This window comes from Schistocerca serialis, chromosome 11 (assembly GCF_023864345.2).
Source record: "Schistocerca serialis cubense isolate TAMUIC-IGC-003099 chromosome 11, iqSchSeri2.2, whole genome shotgun sequence".
In the NCBI taxonomy this organism is placed as follows: Eukaryota; Metazoa; Arthropoda; class Insecta; order Orthoptera; family Acrididae; genus Schistocerca; species Schistocerca serialis.
In genome coordinates this window covers 193,493,036-193,513,937 of record NC_064648.1, presented here as the reverse complement: position 1 = coordinate 193,513,937, position 20,902 = coordinate 193,493,036, and the positions used below count along the sequence as shown (strand labels likewise).

At 43.1% G+C, this 20,902-nt stretch overlaps 1 protein-coding gene across 1 annotated transcript in view; it reads right to left on the bottom strand.

The window, feature by feature from the left end:
* Positions 1 to 8,617: 8,617 nt before the first annotated feature.
* LOC126426643 (poly [ADP-ribose] polymerase tankyrase-2-like) overlaps positions 8,618 to 20,902 on the bottom strand; it is a 49,595-nt gene continuing 37,310 nt past the window's right edge. Inside the window, exon 4 of the mRNA XM_050088530.1 lies at positions 8,618 to 9,029. Coding sequence (XP_049944487.1) covers positions 8,642 to 9,029 — 388 coding nt within the window. The 3' untranslated portion in view covers positions 8,618 to 8,641. The remainder of the gene's footprint in view (positions 9,030 to 20,902) is intronic.

The window sequence follows — 20,902 nt, the reverse complement described above, 5'->3', positions numbered from 1 at the left end:
TGAGAAATGATATTATCCTGTGAATGAGAAGAAAACCGATTAGCTCAAGCAAAGTCACAAATCGATCAAGGCAAGTACATGGCATGGCTATAAGGGTCTTCAATCCTTCACGTTGCCGTTCACAGAAAGATGCATTCTGCTGAATGAAAGTGTTTATCTTCCCGTAACTTCATAGCCTCGTATTATCGTTTTGCAACACCTTGTCACAGGCCGTCAGAAATAGCACTCCTCAGAGATACGCAGCTAAACACAATCAACAAACCACGCACCAAGGCTAAAAACATCATGTAATCCGTAACAACTCCTAGCATCAATATGCCACACTTCATATAAATCATAAACGCCTGCATAATAGGAAAAGTTCGCTATCCTCACTTCCTACTATTTCATCACATCTTCAATATAAAATTCCATAATTCATTGCTACACATACTTCATCTATAATTAATCCTTGTCTTCACTTCACATACGACATCTATAGTGAATCTCTTACAGTCAGTGAAGAAACCCTGATTGTACCTCCGTGTTAGAGTATCTCAGTGGAAGACGCTGAAATTAAATACCTCCTCCGACTGTTGAGAGTACGTGTTATGCCTGTGCAAATAAATGTACTCTACCTGTTTTCTCAGTACTATCTGGAATCCGTTACTGCATACTTCTGTACGTTATCCTGTAAGAGAAAATGCATTACGACGAGCAAAATTCGATGTTATTGTTTCTCATGTTGCTTTTATCTTCTGTGATGCCTTTTCTTCTTCGAAAAACTCTTTCCTGTCTTCTTTTACGTAACCTTTGCTTGTAAAGTGATGTATTCTAAAGATCGGGGTCAGTTATGTTAGAACATGACGTGGTATATGCTCTGTAACGATCATTGTATCTGTTACATAAGTCACAAGGCAGTGAAAATAGACGTACGAAATGGCTTGTACTTATAGTACTGTATCAAGAAAAGTATTATTTTCGTCATTTACGTGCGAATGAAAGAAAACCCATACAAACAGCTTGACTATTGTGTACAAACGGTTGATGTCATAAGAAAATTGAAATACGTGTTGTCAGAACGTAATTGTTATATGTCGGTATGGTGGTGTCATTAAGGAGTAGGAAGTCAACCAATTATTTAGTGAACGGTTTTGTACTGGTGATGTGATGAAGACCTCTCGAAGCTTTCGTTGTGAGTGTTTCAAGATGTCCTGCGTTCGGAAATGGGATTCGTCGAGTCCGAAATTGTCCGTTATTAAGTAATACAAATTTCTGACACCTGTTGTTTGCTTTACCAGATAATCGATGTGCTCGAACTAAAACTGTTTGTCGAACTTGAGATTTTCCAGTGTGATTCACCTCCTTTTGTAGCATTTCCTCTTCTCACCTGCCTCTTTTGTATTATCCATTGTAATGTCAATGAGTTCACGATGACGTAGACGCTGTGACTTGGGGAAAGAAACAAGTTGTTTTATTTTGACCGGCGGATTTTTATTCTCCAAAACTAAATGTGGCGAGAGCAAAGTTGAATCAGTAGGAAGTGTATTAACGGTGTACTGGGAAATCTGTCCCATTCAGTGTGTTGTTTGGACCGTCTGTTGGTGCTTAAAAGCTGTCAACTTTGTCTTCGATTACCCACCTGCATTGTCGGTAGCAAAAGACGTCTCAGTGGAAAATTGTGTACACCATTGTGTGTTGTTGTGCGCGAAAAAAGCTCTAGTCTGTTAATTTCTCGTTCGTCCGTTGAAAAGCTCGGCTGAAACTGTAATGCCGGTTGCTGGTGAGTCATTATACCTGGTTCACATTTTTAATTTTACATTCTGCTACCTCAAATGCTATGTCCTGATTCCTATATGAAATTCAGTAATAGAGCTGTTCTTTATCAGCAGGTTAACGACCATATTGTGGCTGCCACCATTTACTCTGCCATCGAGTGCGTTTTATCTGCAACGGGAAGATGCAGTAGTCGAAAGCTCGACTTGAGATGACGGAAAATGAGAATCTGTTTCGTTTGATAAGTAATTGCATCTGGTTAACATTTTCAACATTACATTCTGCCGCTTCAAATTCTATCTAGACGTTCGTATATAAACTATAGTAACAGAATCGTTGTGCAGTTCTTTATCATGGGGTTAACGAGCATTTCCTCGCTGCCACCGTTTACTCTGATGCCGACTGCGTTTTATTTGCAAAGTGGAGACGCCCTGCCCGGAAGCACGCTTTTAAACGTACACAAATCAGTACCTCCCTCTTTCTTTTGGTAAGAAATTACATCTGGTTAATATATTTTTTTTTTTATCCCGCCTGGAGGGCGGCGCGTGGGTCTGCTCCTGAAACCGAAAGATTGGACGAATGAAGGAAGTGAGTAGGAGGAGAAAAAGGTAAAACTCGTCGGTACTGCAAATAAGTAAAAGTGGTTTACTGGTGCATGGATACATACAGAGGCATGCCTAACTTTGTACGTGGGTGCGAAGCCTTAGACGCGTCGTAAGCAGAGCAGAGCAGAGTGCCGACAGGGGGCGCAGTGCCCCGGACGCCTGCCCTTTGATGAAGTGGGCTGAACGCGCAGAGCCGCACAGCGCCGGCCGGCTAGAGGCCGCTGTCGTCCGTGTCCGGCGTGCCGCCACCTTGGGAACTTGCACCTACGCCGTGGCGTCCTAGCTATCGATACCACAATTTTTACTACATTAACGGTGTTAAAATTTCGTGATAGTAACGGAAAAGAAAAAGGTTATTTAATGTCGTATTACCAAGACCTTGGTGAGTGTGTCTGCTGTTTCTTTGCGATAGTCTATCGTTAACTGAAGACCACGGCAGGCGCATCTTGCCGACACACTGTGGTGACGTCACAACACCACCGCCACACACGCTGGCCCCGTTGCCTCTCACCGGAACAACAAATAAACACTTTGAAGTCTGCAAACAAACAAACTGAAAGGCATTTACTAAAAAATATCTTAATACACAACTAAATTAAATTACAATTTTTTATAAATAATTTGTATACGTAATTGGCTTTCGTGTGAAATGGTTCAAAGCATTCTGGCATGCACAGCGCCACATCACACACTGGACAACAGTATGTTGTTTCTTTCCTTTCCCACACTCCATTTCCTTTTTTAGCTTTGCCACCAGACACTTTACACCATCTCCACGGCCTCGCTTTGCTGTCAGTTGGAGGAAATTTTCTTCCAAAATGTCGCCCAGTTACTCTGTCGCCTGCAGTCTAAGGCTTCGCCCCTACTTGCTCCTTTCCAGCCACCGTGGCCAGTGTTTCTCCAGTTAACACACATGAGTTTATCTGGAGGACATGGTTGCCTGTGTAGCATTTTATACATAATGTAACTGTTTACTATTCCCCAAATCAAAATTCTGTAGATAAGTGAGTCGTGCGAAGGACTTGCCAACACGTTTTGTATTATTTACAGTCTTATATGTCACGTGAACGAATTATTTTTTTGAGTGATGTAGTGCCAATTACTAATTATTCTTACAAGTTTCAAATAATTCGAAATGAAATTCACGCTTTACTTCAATCCTGTAGGCGACATTTGTAACTAATTTCCGAACACAGGGTTTTGCAAGATTCAGCCGCCACTCACTCGCGTTACGGGAGAAACGTTTCCGGTTAACCCACGATTTGTAGAGAGCTTTGAAGTCCATATTCACCCATGGTATGTGGAGCAGGTTACAATTTAATTTGCAGTATCCTCCGCCAATTATTTTGGGACGAGGTAGACCTTTTACTTTCTCAATTACAGTGTCACGGTCGGAGAAGCTGACAGGGGCTGCGTCGTAATCCTGCACAGTCACTCACAGCCCGCTGTGGTGTGGAGTCTGTCAGGCCTCGAAGCCGACACTGGCGAGGCGTGCGTGCGGTGAGTGCGTGTAACGGCGCGCCGCTCAGCTGCGGCTCCCGTGTCCAGACCTGCAGGCAGATTTTGCAGGGCAGACACAGAAGGCTGTCGCGCCTTCTGAGTCTGTCTCCCTTAAAATACAATTAAAATGTCCTGCGCTGCCGAAGTCGCCTTTTGCCTGTCTCAGAAAATACGGGACTCGATCGCTGAAAAATCTTTCCCTAGCAGCTCTCTTGTTTGATGTGGAGGGAGTGCAGAGGTTTAGAGAGCTGACCACATTCAGAACCTCTTTCACAAGGCGTCCTCCCGGCTCTTTTTCTACACCCTTTAGTTACTGTGTTCGTGAAGAGTTACTCACCGCAAAAGGCGCAAAATCTGCATTACGAAACTCTGCACTTGGCCGGTGGCCACCCGAGCGAGAAGCAGAAGGCGTACTTCTGCGCATGCGCGGGCGTATCGAATCCCTCTGCCGGTTCTGTGATGCTGGCACCCTTTCTGCCTCCAGACGGCTGTCGCGCTGGACCTGTGCCGTACGTTTTTGACAGTTCCGTCACACTCTTAATAGTAACTGGTTCCAGAACAGAGGAGCGTTCCGTTCGCACAGCTAGGCCAACAAATTTAATTAGAATCAATGTTCATGTCCACCGCATGGTACAGTGACTGTCACAATATATCTGTGAAAATATATCATTTCAGAGGTTCATAATACGTAAATGAAGTCTAAACATAAATATTAACAATATTCAGGGCCAACATTTTAATCAGAGTCATTTGTTTTGCAGACAAATGACATATACAAATTAGACTGAAATCGGCCTGCTCTCTCGCAGGCGAATTGTTTGACGTACTGACTCGGCTCTAATTCGCATCGTGTAGCGTGTGCTTCACATATACATATTTACCAAAAGATGTGGGACATCCTGATTAAAAAAAATAGTCCGATCCTGCATGTGTAACGTCAGTCCCGGATGGCGCGTAAATATTTAAGCGGAATGTCTCAGCGACAGAACATGCAATTGCACGTCTGCTGGGATAAAGTTGGACGTTTTCAGGTGTAAACCCATCCCTTAAAAGAACTGCCGTTGCGCTGTTGATTTCTGCATCGATAGTAACGACAGCTTGAAAGCCAGCTGATGTTCCTACAGCTGCCGTTGAGACTTGCTGCAAAAATAATACATCAAACGCGACATCTTGTATTAAATCATCTAGCGCACTATTTGTAACAGAGGTTGTTATCGAAATAATGTTTGGTGTTAGTACATCGTGGGTTGCCATTAGATACATGTAGCGTGCTGTGACGGAACGAGAGTGGGAAAAAATATCTTTGTATTACCGGGACATTAAATGGCAACTGGACGCTGGTGTCTGCGATCATCACCGACTTTGAAATTGTTGAGTACAGTATTACACATTTTATGCGGGAAGTGATCGTCCTGATTTAGTTTCGGCCCCCCTGTCGTGTGGCCGGTCTTTTCACCTCCGCCGTGGTCGGACCGCCTGCTCCCGCCCCGCCGCTGCTTCTGCGCATGCGCGGCCCTCTGCCGGATTCGCTGTCCGCATTCTGCGTCGCGCCCCCACCTGCGAGTTTCCCCTCGGCGACTGCGCCGGCCGTCTGCGCGGGCTGTCTGACGCCACCTGTTGCTGTTTGCACGTGAATAACAGTGCTGTAAGCGTTTCTGCCTTACAGACAAGACCGAATGTTTACACAGGCTTTCGTTACGTAGAGAGTAATGCAACATGTTACAGATATGTCGCTCTTTCCAGAAACAACTGTTTCTTTGGCGTCATTTTTATCGATGAAATTCGGATCTCGGAAATTCCTTTGTTATCTCGTGATCTGGCGTACGCAGACGCATACTTAAATGAAAAAAAAGTGGCCTAAACTCATCGCTGTGAAACTGGGCTTGAAACGCATTTGGTCGGTACACACCTGTATGAAGCGTAATTCACAATGCTCTTCCACTCCTTCCACTGATACCCGCGCTGTTGGTGCTGCAGAGGAAAGGAAAGCTGAAGCCTGTTTCTCGTCGCTCTTGCTAAGCACAATAATATTCCCTACTTATTTTCTTTTTATGTTTACGGTCGTATTCAGTGACACTGTAACGGTCTTGGCATAGCTGATTCCCCGTTCTACCCTAACAAATTCGAAAAGTTCGGGTCTGTCTGTCACCTGCAAGCCTAAGATGCTGTCTTCACGACCCGTTTCTCAGATTAAAGGCCCGAGGTAGTTTTTGAGTGAAGCACTTGGATCAGTTTCTCACGATTCCCTGGCCCTGCCGTCAGTCTCAGCCACCTATGTCGCCCACTGCAGAGATGGCAGGTTAAAGGTTCCACCTAGAACTGTAACATGGCGAGGAAATGCACGCCAGATGTTCTCCGGGTTTCTTACTTTCTTTTCAGAGCTCTTAATAGACGAGTAGTCCAAAGATATTTCTCGCATCGCGACTGCAGCAGGAAAAGGCCGGAACAGCTGTGTTACTCAAACTATCCTCCGCCACACACCAGAACGTATCTGTGAAATTATCATTTCAGACTTTCCAAATCGGTAACTTATTTCAGAAACGCGTTATCTTGTGAATTCTCAAACAGTTTTGACACAAAGTGGGATACGTTACATATTATCTTCGTTTGCACTACAGATACGATAGCAGATCTGGTGCAGTTATTGTTTACAAGTCTGAAGATAAAGATTTACAATATTCAGGGCCAATATTTTAAATTGAGTTATCTGTTTTGCAGACAAATGGTATGTATAAATTACATTGAAAACGACCTCCTCTCTCGAAGGCGAATTGTTTGATGTACCGGCTAGCCTGGATTTCGCATCGTGTAGCGTGTGCTTCGCATACTTCCGTACAAAATTTAATTTTTACACATTTCTGTCGCACTGGACTGAGATTTACGTATTTCGATATCAAAATAAATTTTAGCAATTTCTCAGATACCAACCACACACTTACAAGCACTAGTTTAAATAAATGCGAACACGTTTCAAAATATATGACGTCCGTTTCGACAGCGGATGTCTGCCGTGAGTGCTATTGTGTTTCACGATGCGAAGAACACAGGTGGAGTTCTGGGCTGTTTTCCGTCTGCTGACGCGTGCCCTACCGTTCCAAAGTGCCGTAATAGCAGAGTGCAACAGCTGAATGGCGTTAGGCGCGATCCGAATTTTGGGGAGTCACCGTTTTTTTTAGGACGCTCTAGCACCGTTACCACTTGTCAGAAAATCACTACTGATTGCTGCATGTTGTAGAAGAATTTGCCAATTTAATTTTGTGTTGGGTTTTCAACTTTGAGAAAGACATAGTCTTTGTGAAATAAATGAAAATCGGAGAAAAGTCGGAAAATTTTGTGGCTTTCGTTGTGAAGCCGACATACTACAGGGCAGGAAGCACGAAATTTGGATTTAGGAGCCCAAAACATATGATGAAACATCGCTGAGAAAAGATCTGCCGCTGTTTGTTACCAATTGGTATCTTTTGGTCATTGCACGCAGGGTGGCTCTGGATAGTTACCGCTAGATATTTTACAGTAGGTGACTTACAGTTTCCTACAATTTGTGATCAGCAGTGTAATTGTAGAGTAGTGGATTTCTTTTCCTGTGTATGCACAGTATATTACATTTATTTATGTTGACGATCATCTGGCAGAGCCTGAAGTATTCATCAATGCCGTGGAGGTCACTCACCAAGTCAATACTGTCTCCTGGCGCCGCTGCTTCCTCACAGAGAATGTTGAGGAGCTTCCGTCTCTAACGCCGCCACATGAGGGCCACAGAAGGTCTTGTTCAGAATGCAGTCTGCCGCTTTGGTCACACATGCACGCACGGGGATGCCAAGTCTAATTGTATCACAGCAGAGAGGGGAATGAATGTTCCAAATGTGGTCTGCTTTCAAAACGTCTACAGAGACGCAAAAGTCTACTTTTTGAAAGTGATGTATATTTCCACTACTGGCTGCATGTCTCACACGATTGAGTATAATTCCCTGAGAGATGGTAGTTTGTTCTGTAAGAGCAGCAAGTGAGGTGTGTGGGAGAGGAATGAGTTTAGGTGGATCTTCAATTGTCTTTATTTGAAGGTGAGCTGGCAAGAAGGCTGCAGATGGTGTGAGCATGATGTAGTGTGAGGACTGCTACAAATGTGACATTACAATTAAACATGAAAAGTACTTGTGCAGTGCACGCACAGAAGTGAATTCAGTGTGAAATCTGAAGTGAAGATACATACTAAACAGCTTATAAGGCAGTAATATGAGTATGGCACAGTTTGCAGTGGTGTAACGTAGCAACATAGACACTGCTACCAAATAGTTTGCAGTAATTAGGTAATGTAGCGGACTGGTGGAAAGAAGTGACGTTATTGGGGCTGGGAGACGTGTTACACAACAACCGGTATTCTCGGATTTGTCTCTTGGAAGAGATGAGGAGTTTAAGTTTCGAAATACAGGTGGTTGAGAGAGACGTCGGCTGTATTCTTGTAAACTGTGAGCGGGACGAGAAACACAAGACAGAGAGGGAGAGAGAAGTGGAGTTCATTAGTGATGGAGTATTTTGCAATTGTTGCTGAGCTTTTGCACAAATTGCTTGTGAAATGTTTTACAGAGTGAATTCTGAAAAGGAAGGTTTGTCACGTTGGTTTACAGATATCTACTGTCGTTGCAGTAGTTCTGGTGTTACTGGAGTAATTGTGTGGACTGCAGAAGGCGGTAATGAATAGAGAAAGCGATCTTTCTTTTTCAATTTTTTATTTTAATATCATATAGACAAGTACTTGATGACATTTCCTCTAGTGGCACGTATTAACGCTCTGTTAGCATCACGACGAGCTGCTGCCGGTTTCGCCGCCTGGCGTAGTCCAGGGGGGTCTGCCCCCAGTCATTCGGCGCTCCCCTGTCGGCTCCGGCCTGCAGCAGTGTAGCCGCCGTTTGTGTGTGGCCACACGATGCCGCGAAGTGCAGCGGCGTCTGCCCCCACATATCCCTGGCGTTGGGGTCGGACGCCGCAGAGAGCAGCAGCCGCACCACAGCCGCGTCGCCTCTCCGTGCAGCCCTGTGCAGGGCGGTCTCCCCGCCCCCGCCCCTCGCCCCCACGCCCGCCCCAGCCGCGAGCAACGCCCGCACCTCCTCCACCGCCCCCTCCTCAGCCGCCTTCATCAGCCTCCTGCCTCGCTCCTCCTCAGAAAGGCTCCTGCACAAAACATCGACACACTTACTCTCTACTATCGAGACACACACACCAAATGAAAGAAACTGTCACAGCCGCAAAACTGCCAACAATTCGGAATACACTTCTTCCGAGCGACAAGTCACAAATCTAGAAATCTCGCTTCTGCGATACGGGTTAACCAGCGTATTACAGACAGATCCACAGCACTAGCCCATAATCAAAAACTTCAGCCATCTCCCATTAAAAATAGGTGCACTCCATCTAACAAATTCATTTGGTTTTCCTCATAATTCACTCCACAGATCCGCCTCCTTTCACCTGGGCATGCAGTTGCCGCCCAATCCTTCATCTACATTCAAACACACCCCTAAAACTACCTTCTCTGGGTACCAACTCCTTCTGTCACTTAGGAAGAAAACACTAGAAACTATACACATCTGTAAGTACTGAAATACAATTTCCTCACCAGACAGCTAAGTGATTCAGACCAGTAACATGGAAATTTGCTGACATACTGACAAAAAAATATAAAAATCACTGCTTTGTACACAAGAAGATATTTCAAATACAACAAGGGCACCAGGTCGACTCTCCCTGAGACACACACACACACACACACACACACACACACACACACACACACACACTACCCGCTCCATAATAATCGTCACATGTGCTCATATAATCATGCATGCAACAAGAGATACATCCACTGCAACATTCATCTCCATCTACTTACACACTTGCAAGCCACCATATGGTCTCTGGTAGGCGGTATCGTGCACAACTACTATAATCAGTCATGTTAACTTTGTGCATCTTTTTCCACCTTTTGAAAATTCTGGAAACAAAATAAGTTACACACCGCTACAGGCAGCGTAACACTTTACATTTATAGTTAAAAAGGTCTTCGGAACTGTAAACGTACACCAACTATGTTGCTCTCGAGCAAAATTTCTGTTTCAGTAGTAGTAGGAACACTTAAACCGTAACTTTAGACCAGTCTCAAAAAAGTACTATATTTCCTGTATCTAATGCTATGCATAAATCAGATCATGCCAGAAAGAAATCAGCTGTTTGTAACAAATAGAAACACACAGTGTTAATTGATTATTGCATGTTCACTTACAAATATCAAAATACTTGTATAGATCCGGCATAGCTGAACTTTAACCAATGTTGCGAGAACCTCTCCCCACAGCTGATGCAAGTTAAAGGCTAATCCCAAGCGAGAGAGCCAGTAAGAAGCTCCAAAGGCAAGTGAAATACTAACTAGAAACTACACAGGTAATAAAACTGCTGCATTCAGTACAAAATAATCAATGTAGGTGGAGCAGCAACCATATGAAACAAAAGTAGTAACTGGTACACATAAAAAGTTATCCTAACCGACTGCAGTCATTTCCTCTTTCCGTTCTGCTCGCAAATACAGCGAGGGAGAAACGACTGCCTGTGTGGCTCTGTACGAGCAACAGTGCCTCTCACCCTATCTTCACACGCCTTGTCTCAAGTGTACATTGCCAGAACTAGAACTGTTCTGCAGTCAGCGTCAAAAAACAGTTCTCTAAACTTTCTCAACAGAATTCCTCGAAAAGAATTTCGCCTCCCCTCCATTGATTCCGATTTGAGATCCTGAAGCTTCTGCGCAATACCTCTGCGTCACTCGAAACTACCGACAGCAAATCTATCAGCTCAGCTCTCAGTCCTTTAGCTGTCTTCCTTTAATTCTACCTGTTGCCGATACCAAACACTCGAGCAGTACTCGAGAATAGGTCGCACCAGCGGCCTACATGCAGCCTCATCTACTGGCCAACCACACTTTCCTAAAATTTTCCCAACAAACTAAAGTCGACCTCCCGCCTTCCCTACCACAGTCCTCTCACGCTCATTCCATTTCGTATCGCTTTGCGAACTCTCGCTCACACATTTAAGCGACGCCTCTGTGTCTAGCGGAACACCGCTACTGCTGTACCTCAACATCACGTGTCTGTTTTTCCTACTCACCTGCATCAACTTACGTTTCTCTACATTTACAGATGGCTGCCATTCGTCACACCAACTAGAAATTTTGACCAACTCGCCTTGTGTCGTCCTACACTCACTCAACGACGACATCTTACTGTACACTAGGGAACAGTCAGCAAACAGCTGCAGATACCTGTCCACCAGACCATTTATGTATACAGACAGTAACAGCGGCCCCACCACCCTTTTCTGGAGCACTCCTGCCTCTGGCGAACACTCGCCACTGAGGACAACATACTGGGTTCTGTCACTTAAGAGCTGAGGTCCACTCACATACATGGGAACCTATTCCACACGTTTCTATCTTCTTCAACAGTCGACAGTAATCCACCGTGTGAAATGCTCTGTGGACATGTACGAATATGTTATTCAGAGATGATCGACAAGCGCACCACATCACAGGAAAATCTGCACAATGCAAATAATTGCGATCTTTGGGGTAAAAATGGCTCAGTCACCTCTGTTGCAATCACGGATTGTATTAAAGTGTCGGCACACAGAGAACTGGAGGCTAATGTTGCCAGTCTCAAAAAGAAAGGACTGTAGTTTACACACAAGTCAGCCTTGCCGCTATTGGACGCATCAGAAAGGCGACCGAAAATAAACCACGCGGTTTGCCAGAGCCACCAAGAAAGTGCACTACGAAATTTGGAGTATAAATCCATCATTGCAAGCAGCTTCTCAAAATCGGTAATTTGATTAATCATAGGGACTTTTGAATGGCTAAAAAAGTAGTGCTGACATTACACAAATTAGTTGCCATAAAAACAAAAAAAATTATTTTCCTTCGAAGAAAGCTGTTTAGCGTAAGACACTGTATGAAATGCGATTTACTTGCAACAGACCTCTAAGTAAAGGAAACATCCCTCTAGAGAGGAGTGATGACTCACTGGCGGTGCAAATACTTGATACAAGTCAGGAAATTAACAGAACTCTTTTCTATCGACGAAACTTGGGTGGTGAACCAACGACATTCCTCTTAGAAAACGGTGACAGGGTCGTGACATTGCCACCAAAATGGACAATATGACAGTCCAAGCAACAGCGGTGAATGTTGAAACCAATACTTGGTTTATTTATTAGTCTACATCAATGTCGTCTTCACCAAGATATTTCCCATTACATATTATACATTTATTCCAGTGGTTCTTCCAATGCTTAAAACGATTCTGGAACAATCCTTACAGTAGCGTTTAGTTCTCTCAGAGGTGCAGTTTGAATCTCATCTCTTATGTAAAAGACAGCTCTTTAGGGTTTGTCTTTATTTTTGGGAACAAAATGTCACACATGGAGCGAACGTGGGGCCGAGGACATCACTACAGTATTGTTTCTAGCCAAACATGCACAAGCACGCAACGAACTGTGAGCAGGTAAGTTATCGCAGTGCAGAAACAATGAATTGTTCCGCCACAAAGCGGGACACCTTTCCGCGTTGCTTCAGGCCATTGGGGTTGAGCTGGTGAGAAGATCTGCCCACTGGCCGTTTCATCTTGGGACAAGGAGTCGTGGTGCACTGTACTGTCAAAACCGAAGATTACTGTCAGAAACGTAACATTCACATTTCACTGGTCTCAGCCATCTGTCACCGAGACGATTGAGTTTTAGTTTACGCATCGTTTGGTTTAACTCTCAGTTCGTCTTCTATTATGAACTTCTCGTCATCCTCATCTTCTTCTAAAGGTTTATACCAGTCGTAAACACCTATTTCACTCGTAGTATACTCACCAAAAGCAGTATATAATATTTCTAAAACCACGATGCACTTTAATCCGTTCTCATAGCAAATTTTAAACAAATGCGGTAATCCGTTTTTACAGTAAACAAATAGTCGCTGATACTCTTAAAATACCAGTATCCTTTCTAACACCTGACAACACACTAAGTAACCGATACGCATAACGTTGTACACACAATGACAAAAAGGACGTATGAATCTGAATAATAAAACGCGTGAAATGGCGAGTTTCCCGTTACTTCTGAGCACTCCTCGTATCACAAGAATGGTTGCGCTTCAATCCACCCAATCAAGGGGAACTTTTACCTCTTAGAGGAAACACAATGGAAGAGCAAGTCTTCAGTTGTCCGGTATAATTACACCACATTTCGTTTATAATCGCTTCGGAATATATCCATACATTTAGGAGGGAATTGTAGATGAAAATGCATACAGGAGAACAGGCACTCTGTTCTGACGTATATTTGTAATAGATGTAGCAAGCCTGGCTTATGATTTCTGTTCTTGTGTTGATGTAATTCACTCCACAATGTTCTCTTTCGGGTGAGGTCTATCGACTGTTGTCTCGCAGTGGTGCCAACTCATTTACCTAAAAATGAACGCTGTCCGGATGGGTCTGCACAGTGCATCGCCACCGATTTAAGGCGCGCGCCGCGGAAACGCCGGCACGGCATTTCGGAACCGAGGTGTATAGGAAAAGCAGGCAGGCCATTCCGGCCCCAAGCGAGTAAAACACTCGCAGACGCCCTCACACGCCTTGACGTCACGGAGAGGGGAGGAGAGGAGGCTGCAGCGCCGAGTATCCAGTTTTGAGACAGCCACGAGCAAGGCTCGCTGTGAGTGTGCCGTGGCAACATTGCATCAATAGTGCTCGGACGACGACGGACGTTACGTATCACGTTTTTCCCAAGGATGAGCACTTGCGACGTGAATGGATGGTTCGGTGCAAACGCAAGGACAAAGTGAATGTGAAACCTGCACGTGTGTGGTCAGCTCATTACCGGCCAGAAGATTATGAACGGGATTTGAGAAATGAGCTTCTAGGGTTACCTTCAAGAAAGAAGTTATTACCAGCAGCAATCCCCTGCATAAACATTCCGAACTGGCGTGGACAAGAAATTGTGGAAAGCAGTGATGCAAACGAAAGGGTAAGACGTCTGCACATACATAACACTTTCAATAATTGAAACTGAAAAATTACCATAATACAAACGAATTCACATAAATGCAATGCTTCTTGACGCATTGCTATATTGCTTTATGGGAGTGAATGACTCGCTATATTGTACAGGCAATAAATAATGTTGCTCAAGTGTATTTGCTTTTCCTCCTGGATATAATAGCTACATTTGTCGTAGAAATAGCCGTTTTCTTAAAGTATTCTCGATATGTTGACTATTTTAAAGCTAGTATATAGTTCAAATGACAAAATCATCATTTCGCGTAATTTGATTACATTTACTTCTGTAACAATAGCTGATGCTGACCAGCTGACTTCGCAGCGTAGTGGTATGGTTTCTGACTCCCATGTTGGAGGTTATGGGTTTGTATACCTGTATTTCCTCTTACATTGTATTTTTACATTTTATCAAACTGGGCTATTGTAGTCACTTATTCCACTCATATTTAATCGCTTTTGTCAATTGATCTGATTTTTAGTGAGAAATTAATGCAGTTGCATAGTACTTAGTAAAAAATTTTAGGAGTAGTAGGCCTACTCGGTAAATTTTAGGAATAATAAAATTAAAATTAAAGTGGAGCAACATGTTTGCAAAAGCTATCTCTGACAGCTTTAGAAACTGTGCCACCGAAAGAAAGAAAGAAAGTCGACTGAACCGCATGTACAGACTGCATTCATAAACCCACTGAAGTAGTGAATAAGGATTCGGAAATTAAGGAACTGAGGGCCAAGATTGAACTTTTAAAAAACTGAATGCACAGAAAGAAGTGGCACTAAAAAATGTGATGCAGTCTTACGAAGTAAAACGAACGATCTCCGATGTATTCTTTCGTCGAAGCGGGCAGAAGTCATCTGACGTGAAAGCAAAAGTCATATTGCACAAAAGTGTAAATAGTGTATTGTCAAAGTGTTTTACACTGGCACAAATAAGATGTCTATTAAATGAAAATAAAAGGGCAAAGTGGAATTCAGAGGACATTGCCCATGCATCAACTTTAAGAGCTCTGTCACCTAAAGCATACACTTATTTGCGAAAGCGAAAAATTCCTTTGCCTTGCAGGGCAACCCTTCAGAACCGGACGAAGGAATTTAAATGCAGACCGGGTATTCTTTAAGATATCCTGTGTTCATTGAATGAGGGGTCAGCCAGACGAGTGTCACTCGCACCTCGCATTTACAATAACACCACCCTTACCATCTGACACTCCAGTGGGAACTCTTGAGGACGTGATTTTGAATGTGGCTCAAAATTTTGTCTTTCTGCGCTGCAGTGCATGGCAAACGATTCTGAAAATGTGCGCTCACTTCATCAGGTAGAATACTAACGGTATTGAATTAACAATGTATGATTTGGCACAATACGAAATTATACTGTGGGACCTTACTTCTTCCACGGGGTGATTAAATGGAAACACGTATGCACATATTCTTACTAACATTCAGCCTGTTCTTCTACAGGTAGTTCTGTGGACAAGCGACAGTGTATGTGGATCGAACACGACCGCTGCCCAGACTCTTCACCTGCTCCAAAGTGACCAATGAATGGAAAGTTTGCTGGCCGTTGAATGGGACGGAATGCTGCAGTACAAAGGCGAGCCAGGTACCCTGATCTGACTCAATTGGATTTCTTTCTACGGGGAGCACTGAAAGATAGAGTCTGTCATGAACCCACTTATGTCAGATGATACGCGCCACACCACACGACAACGTATCATCCAATGTAGCTTGTCCAGTTTCCCTCTCCCTCTCCCTCTCCCTCTCCCTCTCCCTCTCCCTCTCCCTCTCCCTCTCTCTCCCTCTCTCTCCCTCTCTCTCCCTCTCTCTCCCTCTCTCTCCCTCTCTCTCCCTCTCTCTCCCTCCCTCTCTCTCCCTCCCTCTCTCTCCCTCCCTCTCTCTCCCTCCCTCTCTCTCCCTCTCTCTCTCTCTCTCTCTCTCTCTCTCTCTCTCACTCTCTCACACTCTCTCTCACACACACACACACACACACACACACACACACACACACACACACACAAACAGCCATTCCAAATGTGTCTAGCAGTCGATGGTGTGCAATTTGACCATATTGTTCATTAAAATGTGAAACCATACTTCACTAAGGAAAGTATTTAGTTTGTGGATGACAAGGCATCACTTGTTTTGAATAAATGTTTAGCTTATTTAAAATCTATTCCGTCTACGCACAATTTCGAGTAGTTTCTAATTTCTAACTGGCAGCAGGTCTCTTGCGCTGTAGAACCACCCGGGTGCTTCCAGGCAGAGACAGGCTGAGCTGACAGAAGGTCATGGGATAGCGATATCTACGCATACAGATGGCAGCAGTATCGTGTACGCAAGGTATAAAAGGGCGGCGGGTTGGTGGCACTGTCACCTGTACTGAGGTCGCTCCTGGAAAAGGGTTTCAGACGTCTTGATAGCCGCACGACGGGAATTAACAGACTTCGATTGCGGAATTATAGAATTTGTTTATGACTGTTCATATTTTTAAAATGTAGTTTCCCATGTATCGAAATTTAATAAAATGCCGTTGTGGCATTTTCTAAGAGCTCTGCCAACAAAGTGCAATCTGTTTCACCTTCGCCACAATATTATTTGTGTGGTCATTCCAATTTAAGTTGCTCGTAATTGTAATTCCTAGGTATTTAGTCGAATTGACAGCCCTTAGATTTGTGTGATTCATCGTATGCCCAAAATGTATCGGATTTCTTTTAGTACCCATGTGGATGACCTTGCACTTTTCTTTGCTTAGTGCCAATTGCCACTTGTCGCACCACACAGAAGTCTCTCTAGTTCATTTTGTAATTGGAATTGATCATCCAATGATTTTAGTAGACTGTAAATTACAGTGTCATCTGCAAACAATCTAAGGGGGCTGCTCAGATTATCTCACAGATCATTTATTTAAATCAGGAACAGTAGAGGGCCTTTGACACTACCTGGCGGAACGCCTGATATCACTTCAGTTCTACTCGATTTTTTGCCGTCTATCTGAGCTGTGACCTCTGTGAGAGGAAATCACGAATCCAGTCACACAACTGAGGCGATACTTCACACGCACCCAATTTGATTAATGCAGGGTGTCTACGCACAGAAGGAAAAAAATTCCTGGATTTTTCCCAGATCTTCCGATTAAAAATACACAATCCTCCGGGTGAAAAAGACTTTCTCCCAGGTGAAAATACACTTTTTCCGTGTTAAGTGAGAGTATACTTTCCCTCGGAACTGTGAAATTGATCAATCATTTCAATGGTTATGGTTTTATACAGTGGCTTAGAATTTCCCGGTACTTCAGAAAAGGGAACACAGGGGGAAAAAACACGTTTTGGGAAGTTCTTTGATGTGCAGCAACATATACATTGCATATTTTAGTACTACGAAAGTACGAATTCGAATTTCACAAAACACTGCATGTTACTTTCCGAAGCATTGAAATGGAGATTGTTATGCGCTTTTGTAAGCAGTCACAGCTCATGTCACACGATCTCGCCAGCCGATGACAGCGGGTATTCAGAACATAGGACACGTGATATAGTCAGCGAATAACAACATCACTCAATTAGGGCAAAAACACAAACTGGAAAAGTTAATGGTTTAAACTAATTACGTAGTGTTGGTACAGGAAAAGCAAAGCTTTCATATATAATATTTGTCGTGAAGATTAATAAGCTACAAGAGAAGGTAAGCTTTCACATATAAAATCGATCTTTCTTGCGCGTTTGCACTTTAAGATACATCACACAATGTGCCAGTAAAATGTTTAACACCAACATAAATCTCTGATGTTCTGGGTTCGAAATTTTTCTAAATGGCTTGTCATCAAAGAGTTTGTCTTTAAATTAGAGCCAAACGCTGTGCGATTTAAGAAATTCATCGTAAATAAAAGCCGAATTTCTTTAGCAAAGCAACAAAAATAACTTCGTTGTTCTGCAAGGCAATTAATGCTTGACTGTCAGAAGGGTGGATATTATATTAAAATCTGGAACTAGTAACATGTTTTAGCCTTCCGTAATTATGTGAATGTATTTTAATTTGCTTGATAGTTACCAACGACAGAAATCACTTTTTTTCCATTGGCGTGAGAACAGTAAATGAAGAGGAAAGAGCAAAATCACTAAATGTAAATACATATTACGTGGAGTTCCCCCCCTCCCCCTAAACCACTGTAATTCAAACTGCTCTGCGCATCAGCTCCGGATCTACGATATTTCGTACCAGGGCAATACTAGATGGTTACATGGTGGCTTTACTCCGCTCAGCTCGTGTAATCCCGTGTCCTTTTGTCTGCAGGAAAGTTTATTTCCAGATGCGACTAGGCTTCCCCTGGCAAGGACATCACGTACACTATGCACGCATTCAAAAATCAAATTATGATTCATTTAGAAATCAACTTAAAATGTGATCAAAAATGTTCAAAATGCAACAGGGATTAGCTTCAAAATCATTTGAATAATCTATAGACCAACATGCACTAGATGCTAGGTGCTTTGTGAAATAACGTTCTTTTTCCTCAAGAATACGAATTTGTCACCCCTCGCCATCGAAATTGCCGCCCGATTCAGATACTCCAGTTTGCTGCGTGCAGAACCAACAGCGACATTCCTGTTTCCAGAAGCGGGAGAAGCTACTACTCAGAAGCGACTCAACTGCGCATGCGCGTGGTTCCGCTCGTAACTGCTTAAATGAATCTGATGTGAACAGTTGTGACTTAACGCTCATCGGAGGTAATTTGTTGTTACGAAGCACTGCATTGTCTTCCTACAGCCTTTCACACATTTTGCTGTTGGCAGACGCTTGTATGAGCACTGTGTATTTTTTGTTTATATACGAAGCATTTCCTTTGCAATTTAAATTTCATTCCCTCGTTCATATTTTTTTGCTGCAGTATTATTCTGCAGCAGCGGAATACAGTAATGTCCTTTGTTAGAGTATCGGTTATTACCAGTCAAAATGACAAAAAATTAACTGAAAACTAAATCAATGAAAAACTCCCGGGATTCTAGAAAATTCCCGTTTTTCCCGGTTTTCTTGCGGATGAAAAAATTCCTGGGGCTTTCCCGGATCTTCCGGGCCATATACACCACGTAATAGTGTCTTGTTAGGAATGGTATCAAAACCCTTCTGGAAATCTAGGAATATGGAATCAATCTTAGATCCCTTGTCGACAGCACTCATTACTTCATGGGAATAAAAATCTGTGTTGCACAAGAACGATATTTTCTGAATCCGTGTTGGTTATGTATCAGTAAGTCATTTTCTTCAAAGTGAGTCATAATGTTGGAGTACAGTATATTCTCCAAAATGCTACTGCAAATTGAGGTCAGTAATACGCGTCTAATTCAATAGGTTACTCCTATTTCCTTTATTGAGTATTGGTGTGACCTGTGCTACTTTCCGGTCTTTAGGAACAGACCTTTCGCCAAGTGAATGGTTGTATACGATTGCTAAGAAAGGCACTATTGTGTCTGCATACTCTGAAAGGAACCTGATTTGTATTCCATCTGGACCAGAAGACTTGCCTTTCTTAAGTGATTTGAGTTGCTTCACAACACCTAAAATATATACTTTTATGTCACTCACGCTAACAGCTGTTCTGGTTTCGAATTCTTGAATAGTTACTTTGTCTTTTTTCGTGAAGGAATTAAGGAAAACTGTATTTAGTAACTCCGCTGTAGTGGCACCACCATCGGTAACATTTCCATCGCTATCGCGCAGTGACGGTGTTTACTGTTTTCTGCCACTGGTGTACTTTACATACGACCAGAATGTCTTTGGGCTTTCTACCACATTCTGAGACAATGTTTCTGGAAACTATTAAAAGGGAATAAGTCAAGTCCATTCAAAAGACTCCTGCCACATTATCCACATTAAATTACTTTTTTGGCTCCCACGTTTCCCTTTGTATAGGGGAGAAATTTCTGTATTATACAATAGCTTATTGCATTCTGCTCCGGTTAATTTCAAAAGGCATGTCGAAGAGTCTCACTGCTGTTGGTCCCAGGTGTGTGTGTGTGTGTGTGTGTGTGTGTGTGTGTGTGTGTTACTGAAGCATAAATTGGTCCATACTTTATTTTGAAATCCACCAGCTATTGAGTCATCTTGCAAACATGTCAGTTCACTTTGAGATGGCAGTATATTTTCAGTAGGACCAACTATCTTTGCCCACGTCGGTTGCTCTTTTCTAAAAATAAAAGTTAACTACACCATGGAATTATGCAAAACTTCTCCTCGGTGAATCAAAACCACTACTCATCACACCTGGTGACCTCCATTATCTATCAGTTGCAGGTGTTTGTTTACGAGTGACGAGCCATACAGTGCTGTACGCATCTCCACTCAGCCACACCCACTGCATTTCTCCCTTCTCGAGAGCAGATACCTCAACCATTAGACCAGCTGAGTGTGTGTGCTGGCGTAGATGGAATTACCATTGTGGATGATGTTTTTTAGCCATGGTTTGCAAACACTACCGCCAGAGATTCTCATGTACATCCTCTGAAGTAAGATAACACATCCACTGATTCGATTTCCCTCTTGCTACACTTCCCAAAAGTCCCCCCGGATAAACTCTAGTGCAAGTGTCGATGAGGTGTGCTCAGGCAGCCTACTGGTCAAGGAGACTGCCTGCAATAAGCAGCAAATCTGGGTTCCTGTTCCAGTGCGGCACAGATTTCCAATAGTCACTACAGATGTAACTGACCAGGGAACCATTTAAGGAATATTCGACTTACATTTTAAGACATACTCAAAACAAGCTGTATCCTCATTACTGTACTAAATATTAACTTTGTCATTCTTACTTGTATTTCTGTTTACCTTTCTTTCGCCATTTCTTGCTGAGTGTCTTCAATAACTTACATCTACAACCATTCACATAGATTATGTTGAGTGAAATTGTGTGAAAAATCCCGTTTCCACACCCATTTACTTCAGAATCAATTTGTAAGACACACAAAC